General features: G+C 36.9%; 1 protein-coding gene across 2 annotated transcripts in view; it reads left to right on the top strand.

The window, feature by feature from the left end:
- The window catches only part of LOC112044095 (glutamate receptor-interacting protein 2), a 336,756-nt gene that overhangs the window by 247,637 nt on the left and 76,456 nt on the right, over positions 1–12,663 (top strand). The window contains exon 1 of one of the 2 annotated variants that reach the window (XM_024079836.2): positions 8,574–8,810. The exons of the other annotated variant lie outside the window; for it this stretch is intronic. Coding sequence (XP_023935604.2) covers positions 8,693–8,810 — 118 coding nt within the window. The 5' untranslated portion in view covers positions 8,574–8,692. Of the gene's footprint in view, positions 1–8,573; positions 8,811–12,663 lie in introns of those variants that run through there. 2 annotated transcript variants of the gene reach the window in all.

Raw genomic sequence — 12,663 nt, 5'->3', positions numbered from 1 at the left:
AAAATCTCTAGCATCTCATACCTATCGCCTGATCCAGAATATGAACTCCGTTCCTAGTGATTTGATACCTTATATACTAACCATTGGACAAACGAGGCAGTTAAGACTGGTTGCTGTCGCTGAAAGACATATGTCCGTAAGAGTATTCATCATTAACAACCCATATTCGGCTCACTGTTGAGCACGAGTCTCCTCTCAGAATGAAAGGGAATAAAAAGGTCTTAACTGTTCACCACGCTAGCTCAATGCGGATTGTCAAACTTTACACAGAGTTAAGAAAATTCTTAGATATGCAGGTATCCTCGTGATGTTTTTCCTTCAGCGTTAGAGACGACGTGACATTTAATTTCTCAAAGTGCACATAGTTGAACAGTTGGAGGTGCATGCCCCGGACCGAATTCAAACCTACGCCCTCCGAATCGAAGGCAGCGGTCATATCCAATGGGATACCAGGTCTGTTATTAAAAATGTATATTGCAAAATTCCTCGAACATTATCTCTCCATTACATTCCTGCAAAACAGTATATCATTGTCTTTTTCATGTAACGCGTACGAAAAAAATACATTAATGCCCTTTATACACGTCTGCATTATTACGTAACGTATAGACCTCTTTTGTGAATAAAACACAATATATTACACGCGAAATATATTATGTAAATGCGCTCCACATTGGACTAAAAGAACGGCGGACTGTTTTAGCGCGCGCACTTATAAATCAGGTTTATGTAAACGTTGTAGGGGAGGAAAGTTCAAGATATGTGGTATGAAGGATTTGAATAACGGCAGTTAAGTGTACCGGATCGTTGGGTACGATGTTTTGTTGTGCGCTTCGACTCGAGATTAGGGAATGAGTCGACACATAAAAGGGCTGAATCTTCGGTACAAAGACATTTGGACATGAGATTGCGGAAATAGGTACATACAGACAGTAAGCGTACATTAATTTCAACTAAGTTCTACATATATGACCTCTGCCTCCGATTCCGGAGGGTGTGGATTCGAATCCGGTCCGGCGCATGCACCTCCAATTTTTAAGAAATTAGATATCATGTGTAACATGAAAAACATCGTGAGGAAACCTGCATACGAGAGAATTTTCTTAATTTTCTGCGTGTGTGAAGTTGCCAATCCGCATTGGGCCAGCGCGTTGGACTATTATTGACCTAACCCCTCTTATTCTGAGAGGAGACTCGAGCTCAGCAATGAGTCGAACATGGGTTGATAATTATGAAGTTCTACATAGCCATTTGGACTAGTGATATATAGTCAAAGTAGTTAGACACAGTTCATAAAATTAAAAACACCCCTCGGTCTTTTAACCAATGATTTTTTTTTTATTCTTTACAAGTTAGCCCTTGACTACAATCTCACCCGATGGCAAGTGATGATGCAGTCTAAGATGGAAGCAGGCTAACTTGTTAGGTGGAGGATGAAAATCCACACCCTTTTCGGTTTATACACGGCATCGTACCGGAACGCTAAATCGCTTGGCGGTACATCTTTGCCGGTAGGGTGGTAACTATCCACGGCCGATCTAGAATGTATTTGTTCTCGAGGGATAGAAAAAACTTATTCATGCAAGCAATAGCTAGCTTGTGTTATGAAATAGTTTTATTTGTTTACTCCATATACAGAAAAAACATACTGTAACAGAGTACATTATGCGAACTTTGAGTAACACAGGAGAAATCTCATCAGGCGTATTAACATAGCAAACGCCGGAAGTTTGTTTACGAAAAAAAGCTCAAAAACTTGTGGAAATAGCAGGTTTTGCGAACGACAAGCACTCGAAGCTTGCGCGATAAAATTGTCAACAACCCTATTCTTTCGCTTTAACCTTTATTACCATGGGAATAAAGAAAGAAATGGTATAGCGCAAGTGCTTTTATATTTGTGTAAGGTTATGATATTAGGGTGCCGTTACAGCAGCTAAAATTACCGAGTCTTAAACTTCGTTAGCGACGTCATGGTTTACGTCGTATCATATAAAAGCTGGAGAACAGTGAGGGTAGAAACAACAAAATTGTAAGATTTTTCAAATTTACCCTCTATATTTTTACTTTTTTCAGGCAACAATAATAACTACGTACAATACCTGAAGTATACACTATAAAGTGATAGAACACACATTTCATGAATAATTTATACCTAAATAGGTATCTATTTTTGTTTTCAAGTATTTAATGTATGTTATGTCATTGAATTTCTAAACGGCTAGACCGATTTTATTGAATGTTTGATTGATTGATTGAGTGATTTTCTGAGCTGTTTAAATTCTCGGATACTTGGTCCTAAATAAAAATTATATCGCTAGCATAGAAGCCATTTACTGGATAAAATAACTTAAAAAAAACAAAATTATCTATTATAGTATTTGCTATTATTTTTATAAATATAGCTGCTTACAGAGCAGGATAATAGCAAATAATTGTAATTGTGATTATTCTACAATAATAAGCCATTATCCAGAAAGTGGTGATAAAATATATTGATAGGGACGTTCATCATCCCTAGTATTGGGTAGATATAGTTAAATCCCTAGGGCATAGTTTCATCATGGCGTGTGTCATATGCCATGATGAAATTATACCCAAGGGTTTTCTGTTTGGCTGTCTAACCCTAAAAGCTGTTACTCGGAAAAATATTTGAATATTCGCTTGAGAGGGTTAACACGTTACCAAGTTTTCCGATTAAATATATCTTTTTTATACGTACAAGTATCCTCGGGGAGGTTATCGAGTGTAATTTAACACGTGTGATGGGAAAATAATATTTATTTCTCAGTCGAGTGGGTATTGGGAAGTCAAAGTAAATCTCTTTCATTGAAATGAACTAGTAAATGGTGCTTTGAAAGCGTAACAATAGGTTTAAATTCGTAGCAGATATTTATAAATGTATATTTTATTTCATAACAGCACAGAAACATAATGTGTACAAGGTAATAATAAGGTATGGTGGTTTGACGGCCTCCGTGGCGCAGTGGTGAGCGCGACGGATTTATAAGACGGAGGTCCTGGGTTCGATCCCCAGCTGGACCGATTGAGGTTTTCTTAATTGGTCCAGGTCTGGCTGGTGGGAGGCTAGTTACCACCCTACCGACAAAGGCGTACCGCCAAGCGATTTAGCGTTCCGGTACGATGTCGCGTAGAAACCGAAAGGGGTGTGGATTTTCATCCTCCTCCTAACAAGTTAGCCCTTTTCCATCTTAGATAGCATCATCACTTACCATCAGGTGAAATTGTATTCAAGAACTTGTAAAGAATAAAAAAAAATGGTTTGCCTACGATGTGCCATGGATTGAGCGTCATAGAGGCCTATCTATTAGATTTTGTAGATCATAGGATAATAAATAATAAATAGTTAATATAGGACCGAATTTTCGTTTTAACTAAATAAATACTGCAATAGTTAAGTTAGTGAACAATTTATTTATTGCGATACTTTCTGACAAAACCCGATGAATCCAAGCGCCAACGTCATCCAGTTCCGACATTATCCTCTACATACAATTTTAAACCGAAAATATTCACCAATTCCAAAGTCTAAATGTTTTACTCCTAAGTCCTACAATGATCAACTGGGATGTCTTGGAAGTTGGACGTTTTGTCAGTCCGGGTGACCTTGTCGCTTAAGTTATAAATAAATAAATTATTAGTTTGCAAAAAGCGACACCTCTACTCAAGCTTAAGTTATGATTAAAGTTGAACGGCGTGATCTTACAATATTAGAGCTTTATACAAAAAATATCACTGCGTGATCGAATCAGAAATGAGGAGATCCGCAAAAGAACCAAAGTCACCGACATAGCTCAACGAGTCGCGAAGCTGAAGTGGCAATGGGCGGGGCACATAGTTCGAAGAGCCGACGGACGTTGGGGTCCCAAGCTGCAGGAATTGCGACCCCGCACTACAAAGCGCAGTGTTGGCCGACCCCCCACCAGGTGGACATCAAGCGAGTCGCAGGGATTCGCTGGATGCAGATGGCTCGGGATCGTGATGTTTGGAAGTCCCTACAAAAGGCCTATGTCCTGCAGTGGACGTCCTACGGCTGACATGATGATGATGATGATACAAAAAATACGTATCAGAATTACAAATGTTACATTCACCATACATTTTCCGGTATCCCGTGTAAAGAGTACGCCTCCATTCACTCAGCAACATTTACCTAAGCACTTAGGGGTACATTCTTGACGCTGGCTTTACAATGCTGCAATAAAAGCATTCATTACCCGTAACACGGGGGCCGTGGTCGAACCGACATTACACTCGCAGGTAAGGCTGCTTAGGAAACATACGGGGGACGAATAAACGTGGCGTTTTATATTATCATTTCCAAGAATTATAAAGCATGGTGCGGGTGACAGTTAATTTAATTCTTGAATGTTACCGCAATTCACGACAATAATACGCATTATGAACGTCATAAGATAACTGTCATCCGAACTATGCTACAGTGCACGGATAGTTATAATTTCCTTTTATAGGATAATAAAAATAGTACAACCGAAACTGAATATAAAGAATAAATTCTTCGAATACCTACCGAATAAGAGTCTCAATAGGATGAGGTTAGGGGCCTGGATTTACACTGAAAGATCATGACTTCTAGTCCCATCCGTTTGTTTTTTGTTTTTTCACACTTAACAAACGTACTCTTTACGATTGTTTGAAGGAGAGAAAGGCTCAGTTATTTTTAAATAATTTCAATATATTTATATTTTTTGCTAAACTCATTATAAATAAGTATTTTTGTCCTCAATAACTTGTATATATTTAGATTATTTATTATTCATTAAACTGCACTCCATTTCCGAATCTAATAATCCCGATATTTTTACTCCAATTAGAAGCGTAAACGCAGCAAATCCAAGTCCGTATGTTGCCAAACAACCTTCCGTTTCACTCAGTGCTTTGGGACGGCAATGGACGGGACGTGCGGTAGGCTTTAATTACGCTCTTAACGATCTCCCATTACGGCTATGACCGTAGTGACTAGTTTATGTACATCCCGACTTTTGTACTAACTTTTCAGCTAGCGGGAAATGGTATGTCTTTGGAAACTATAACTTTGAAACCCTCTTACTGGTTTGGTACCAATCTCCTTTTATGAGAACCATTTCATTCTACTTTTACATGATGAGAATCATTCCGAGTTTATTTCAAACAATTATTTACTGTCTAGTCTATCTAGTGGCGTTATACCTACTTGGTATGGTTTGGTATGGTAAAGAGGATGTATGAATCAAATCAAACCCTAAACATGTTTAGAGGCAGATCAAGAGTAGTAGGCAGTAGTAGTAAACCTATTAATATGGATTGATGATGATGATGAATGGATCTAGCAAGGTATATACATGCAAGGATCGCAGCAGGTGGAATAACGTCTTCTCTTCGGAAATGAGGCATAATGATAATACTACTAGGGGACGCCCGCGACTTTGTCCGCCCTTAGATCTCCTTAATCCGGCCCTCTCGCAAAATCAGTTGTTAGTAGGACCTCTACTACCTATGAACTAACTCCCTGCCAAATTCAATCAACTTTGTACGTCAAGCGGTTTTAGAGATATCTTGATGAAGGACCTTTCGAATTTATATATTATGATGTATGTAACCTCAACTGGAAATCGAAGCCTGGATGACATTATGATGTCGTGAAAAAGCAGTCAGGACTGTGGGTTAAATAAACCTGTATCTTTAGAAGTCAGCGCGTATCGTCACTTAACGTCAGTTGTAATATTTTACGAAATTTTTATAAAATTGTTGATAAAAATAAGGTATTTCTTCCAATTCCACAAGTTCTTTCAGTTTAGTTATTCAATAAAACATTTTATTATTAAAGTATGCTCAGTTATTAGGTTTTCTTGTGATCCTGATAAATTACTTGGAAATATTATAATTTAATCTCTTTTCTAAGTGAACGAACATTCAACTGGGCAATACTGAGGTATCTGCTTAGTTATTTTTAGTATTAAAGTTTTGTAGACCAATAAAAGTCAGTTATAGACAAAATGATAGCAGGAATTCGATTCTGAAATTTTAGGATTAGCCAGAAGTGATTCCAGGATCCCTGAGATTTTCGAATATGTTAATAATGGTTTTGTTGTTTCAAATTCCTGTTATGTCAATTTATTTTATATATATATCAAATATTTCTTTAAACTTTATTCAGATGAGTTTAATCTACAGTTTTATCTGTGCAGTTTTACCTGTACAGTTTTATCTAATCGAAATCCTAATCAAAGTCATTAGAAAAAACTGTAAATTTTTTCTCAGTTTGCACATGAATTATTTAACTAAACCGTTTGATTGTACAGTTAAAACTGTAGCCCGCATAAGTTTTAACGAAATTGAAAATAAATAAAAAATTCAGACACAAAATATTATTTACTTAGAACGTAACATTCTCTAGGCATTTTAGCTTCCAAAAGTATAAACTGATTTGCAGATGGATTTGAAGCTAAACCCAATTTAAGGAGTAAAGTTCAATTTTGGTTCGACTAGGTAGACCGATGATATTAAGCGGGTTGCAGCAAGCCACTGTATCCTGAAGCTTCGAGACCGTTGTGCTTGGAGGTCCATGCAAGAGGCCTATGTCTAGCAGTGGACGTCCATCGGCTGATAATGATAATGATGAATATTAGTCTACACGGTACCGCACTAGAACAGTAAGCTCTTATCAGTAAGATTGTATCTAACTAGTCAAATCAAAAAAGCTTGCACAATCCGGTTAAATACAAATTTTTTTGTTGGTAAACAGTGCATAGAATATGGCTTTAGTGAAGGTATTATCAAAGAGGTGAAAAATCTCATTGTAATTCATGTGATACTGTGGTGTTTCAGTAGTCCAAGCATCATCCATCACTCCGACTTGTCTACACAATTCGGTCTTGAGTTGACTGGGAGCAAGATTTTCCGCGTCGAGACGAAACTAAATTATCCCGGGAAATGTTACCGGAATTCTCCTTTTGCAAGGAGACATTCCTTAGTTTCCTTCAGTCCAAGATATTTTGGTATTGTTTTAATTTGCGAATTAATAGTTACGGAATAACTGTGGTTTTATAGTGGCACGTTTTTATTTTTAACTAGCAGATGCCGTGCGGTTTCATCAGCGTATTTCAAATTCCCGTGGAAATACGAGAATAAAATATTCTTCTTCTTAATCGTTCTCTTTTGGCAGAATAGTAGTCGTCGTCGTCATTCCAGCAATATTCCTCCACTGTTGGAGATTGACTGCAATGTGGTAACACTCCATCATTAGTGAATATATGCAGCCTTGACTGAATCCGCCCAACGGGTTGGTTGGTCGACTTGGCCCTGTACCACCAATCACTAAAATAAGTCCATGTTACTTTCCATTTAAAGCTTAAACTAACCACGTGGCTTCTATGCGGGCGGTTGAACTATTTAAATTACAGTTTTGAAATTGGTTTTGAAAGTTTTTATTCTCTGTCTATGTGCGTATATTTATCTAGTGTATTAATTATTTATTATTCTAAATAACCAAACAAACACGCTGCTCGGAGCAGACATGAAAGGCTGCCTTACGTCGTCCATCATATTTTATTATCCCAACATTTATACACTACCGTAAACCAAACATTCGTACGCTGCGTTTTTGTATGAATTTATTACTCGGGCATGCCGCGTTTCTGTTTCAGTTCTTTTATTGAGACGTCATGATATGAAGGGAATATTGTGCCGTTATTAGCTACTGCCCTGATTTTATATGTGTAATGACTTATGTGCTATTGTAACACCTGCAGGCCAATTCACTGACTTTGACGTATGTTAGTGGACATATGCGAAATTTACCAACAGGCTATTAACTTTTAAGTCACGTGATTTCGTATTCACTATTTTTTAATGCTAACTGATAAAATAATAAATTGAAGGTAAAAAATATCACCTGGTGCTTATTGACAACCCTTCGTGGTTATCATAGAGAATGCTATGGATAATGGATAATAGGCTTTACGGAATACGAAACTTACGGTTATTATTAATTTGATATTATAAATTGGATGTTCATGAAGAAAAATAAAATTTGGGATGGCTCACCATTATCATTTAGGGGTATGAAAAATAGATGTAGGCCGATTTTCAGACCTACCCGATACGCACAGAAAATTTAAAAAGTGATTTTTTATCTCAAGTTTCTTTATATGATTCAAAAACACTTGCAAAGTAAACTGAAATATATTTAAATTTAAATTCTATGGCATAGCAGGCAGCTATCTAGAGTTAAACAAAAATTTGTGTTTAAAATTAAGTCTATCCTCTGACCTAGTCTCTATATTATGCTGTGACATAAAATATCTCCATTCCGATCGTAAAAATGTAATATAAAACTGAATATAAAAACCCTAAAAATACAAACAGAAAAATAAATAAAATATTATCAAAACTAATAGTCGTATGACAATAAAATGTAACGCAAGCTTAACCCAAAAATCCAGTTCACCATCACTTTGCCTACTTGTTTATTAATAACAAAAAAATATCTAACGGACGTAGCGACCGACGGAGTTCTATATATAACGAACGCGTGCCGACAAAACAACGCACGTCGTATGGAATCGCGTCTGAAACGTCTGCGCGCACGCACGTACCCAACACAATATGAAGATGGATTTGTGTGTGTCTGTGTTCTCAGTGATCTGTGTTGTGTGTGTTGTGTTGTTGTGAAATGTTCTCCGGCTTCAAACTGGCGAAGAAGGGGAAAGAGGAGGTCCATTGCTACAGGAGTGTCAGGTCGCACTCTAAGCCTCCCAAGACACCCACATTGTCGAGGAAACATCAAAGACGTAAGGTTTTTGAATTGCTTCAAAGCTAGAATAGAAAATTTTATCTTCTTAGAAGTACCTATTAGATGTAAAAGTATTTTTTTAATCTTGTTTTTATCCAATCTAAATTTTAAAAAAAGAAAACAGATAAGACGACAGCTGTTATTATTACCGAATTGCATTGATGATTGAATTTTGTGAATAGTTCTAAAGAAGTGCTTGACTTTAAATTTCATTATGATTTCTTAGTATGACAGTTTCTATGATTTCAGATTAAGTTGCTTTTAAAGTAAATGAATAAAAGACGGTATTTAGTAAATAATTAATATAAAATTTGAGCCTGAATGAGCAAGTCATGATTTTTTTCCTCGGCTCAAGGACCAATAACTTTCAAATGAATAGTCAAATGTTCCCACAGCACATTCTACCCCCAAAAGTAGAAAATTATTTTGTCATCGCAAATAGTAGCAACTACGACTACTCTCATAAAAGTGCACGATTAAGAAGAACATGTCATTCCTCGTATGAGTCACAACTCAGAACGTGGAATAAAAAGGACCTAATAGAATGATGCATCCTTGTCTGGATGTTCTATAGTAAAAGTTGGACTAGATCAAATAGATTTGGTTAGAAAAGATTAATTGCCACGCAAGCGTGAAACCCAAGGCGCTAAGGACCCCCACTTTGTGGCGGTAACATCAAAGACAGGAAAGTTGGCAGTAAACACCGTCTAATGAGCTGGTCCGCGAACTTCGGATTAGACGACTCGTTAATGGGATGTGCCGAATGCTTAAGTTCGTCTCGCTTTATATTAGGGTGCGGTGTCCTTGTTATGTGTACCTACGCGTGTGAGTGGAGTTCTTGGGACAGAATTGCTGCCAAATACCTTCCTACTCTCTATAACTATACTTTTATGAAAGAAAATCATTCGCGTCGTCTGTCAGTCTGTCCGCCGAGGTACTGAAAGGATTTCCGTCTGATTTTTAACAATAGATAGAGTGATCCACGATGTATCAATTATATGTATGATAATTGATGTATAATAATTGTTGATAACTTTAGAAAGAAAGTTAGAACGGTTCAAAGTGAGACAAGTTGTGGTACTCTGCTAGAAATATATAAAAAAATTAATGCTCGTTTCCTTTGGCCATAACTTGAGAATTACTAACTAATTTCATTCATCTTCCTATAATACAACTATGTTTTTTGTTACTTCATAAAAGTAAAAAATCGATCTGGAAATCGCTCAAAATCACTCTGCGGGCGATGGCGCGAGTTAAGATTGAAGTTTCTCTGCGTGATCGAATCAGAAATTAGAATATCGGCAGACGAACTAAAGTCACTGACATACCTCAGCATAGCATGGTAATGGGCAGACTACATAGTTCAAAGAGTCTATGGACGTGGTCGACTTACCATTAAGTGGACAGCGGACGTCAAGCGTGTTGCAAGCAGCCGCTGGACGCTGGCGGCTCGAGACCGTTGTGTTTGCAAGTCCATGCAAGAGGCATAAGTCCAGCAGTGGACGTCCACCCGCTGATAATAATGAAATTATTATCATTGAGAAATCTGATAACTAGGCATAATATTTACGTGTGTTAGAATAAGTGGATGATAACTACATTTTAAAGAATGTAACTAGAATTTTGTTACTTTCAATAAACTATTAGTTCCTGGAGATATAAATAGGTCGTGTTTGTAAACAACTCGTTTTATAGGGCTGCCACGTGCTCGCACCGTCGTAGTATCACAATGTTGAAGACAATCATTTCTAGAAGATTGGACACAAACTAGCGTTTCGATATTAAATGCTTCTTTGAGATGTGGTGCCGGCGAAGAATGCTCCGTATTCCCTGGACAGCGCATAAGACCAATGCATCGGTGTTGAAACAACTCAACATCTCGAAAAGACTTTCAACCACCTGTCTTCACAGGATCCTCGAGTACTTCGGTCACATTGCCAGGAGAGAAGGAGATAACCTAGATCAACTTGTTATCACTGGCAAAGTGGAAGGGAAAAGACCTCAGGGACGTAGCCCGATGCGTTGGTCAGATCAAATCCGCACCACTCTCGATACAAAAGTACAAGTCGCGAAAAGCCGAGCCGCATGGCGTGACATCGTGCGGGAAAAAGTCGTGAATGTGTGATAGGGGTCACGACCCTCAGTAATGGGGAACACGACGCGGAGAGAGAGCTTCTTTAATAGTCCAATTTGCATTTGATATAAATGTTTCTACTGTTACTATCAATAAACTATGAGTTCCTGAAGATATAAATAGTGTAAATGTATTTGTAAACAACTAATTTTATAGGGCCGCCATGTGCTTGCGTGCGTCGCAGTGTTACAATGTTAAGGGTTTCTAGAATTTTAAACATAATTTTTCTTTTTAAATTAAACATCATGTTTTTTTTTAATTTTGATGTTTGTTTATAGGTTCCATTCTTACATAACTCCATTTTGTTCTTTGAAATGTATGTATTTATAAAGAATTGCATTTTGCTGTTGTTCTCTTACTTTTGAATCGTTATGGTGCAGTTCTCAAGATTCAATGAATTGATTACGTCCTCCTTTTTGAAGTCGGTTAATAAAACGAATTGGAAGTTTATTCCTCTATAGTGATTTGAGTTAGATTTGAGATTTCAGAAATTAAATTAAACATAGTAAAATAATGAAAAAAACATGATAATCAAAGTTCCTACACAAGCCATGTAATGCGGGCTACTGACCCTCAGTTTAAACTGCGCAGTTTTAACTGTACAATTTTATCTAAATAAAATTTTCAACTAAAATAATTAGAAAAAAAATTACAAACAAACAAACGTTTTTATGGAGATTAATGATTAGCATACAAAGTTGTTAACATCAAAAGGGTGGGGAACAGCCGACGTTGTTTAGAGCAGTGTAACATGGTTGGAGATGTCGAGTACATCACCGGAAGCATGTTCGGTGGCATGTGTAGACATGTTCGTTGTACTGTATTTGATAACTTAAGACTTACTACGAAATCGCTTGCGGCTCTAAGGTTTGTAATGGTAGGCGTCCACATATCCGCATTGTACGTATTGGACGAATCGCATGAAACGAATTTTTGATTTTACTTTAGATAAATCCATTCGATGCGATCCGTACGATGCGGATCAGTGAACGCACTTGTATGACTTTGTATACAAAGAATACTACAATCCGTTTCATGCGATGCGTCCAATGCATAGGATGCGGATCTGTGGACGCCTACGTTTAGAGCTTTATTTTAAAATACGATTAATGTATGTGTGATTTCGATATAGCATATACTGGTAGAAGATCCGAAAATAAGATTTTGGGATTACGAAGGAAAGGTTGCAAAGTTGCAACCCACAAACACATGTTTTAGCTAGTATTTAATCTGACGCGTTTATTGAGTATTATTCAGATGATAGATTGTTTTTATTAATATTATGATTGTTTACCCTAATCCCCTTATTCGTACTAGAGTTTTTTTAACGGACGTTAATAAAGCGTTCAGATACAACAAATGCATATGTATATATGTTCATATGTCACAAACCTTTTTTTCGAGCAGTGATGACCGTTACAGTGAGTTTTAAATTTTGGGCGTCGTAAATAGACCTTAACTTAACTTCATTCTATATTTAAACTCTTTTTTTAACGTCCGTTAAAAAGACTCTCGTGCGAATGAGGGCTAAATGTTTTATAATTTTAAATTTTATAAGATCTTACCAAAACAAACTTACTTCAAAAGCAGTTCATAAAGTACACAGCAATATTTCTCTCGTTGTACGTTTTGTTTAATTTTGTTAATACATACACATAGGTACTCGAATATGTTCAAAATAGATACACTAATAACAGTTTATATATTAAGATGTATA

Source organism: Bicyclus anynana, chromosome 7 (assembly GCF_947172395.1).
Source record: "Bicyclus anynana chromosome 7, ilBicAnyn1.1, whole genome shotgun sequence".
NCBI lineage: Eukaryota > Metazoa > Arthropoda > Insecta > Lepidoptera > Nymphalidae > Bicyclus > Bicyclus anynana.
Note: the sequence above shows the minus strand (reverse complement) of the source record. Positions and strands in the feature narration are given on the sequence as shown.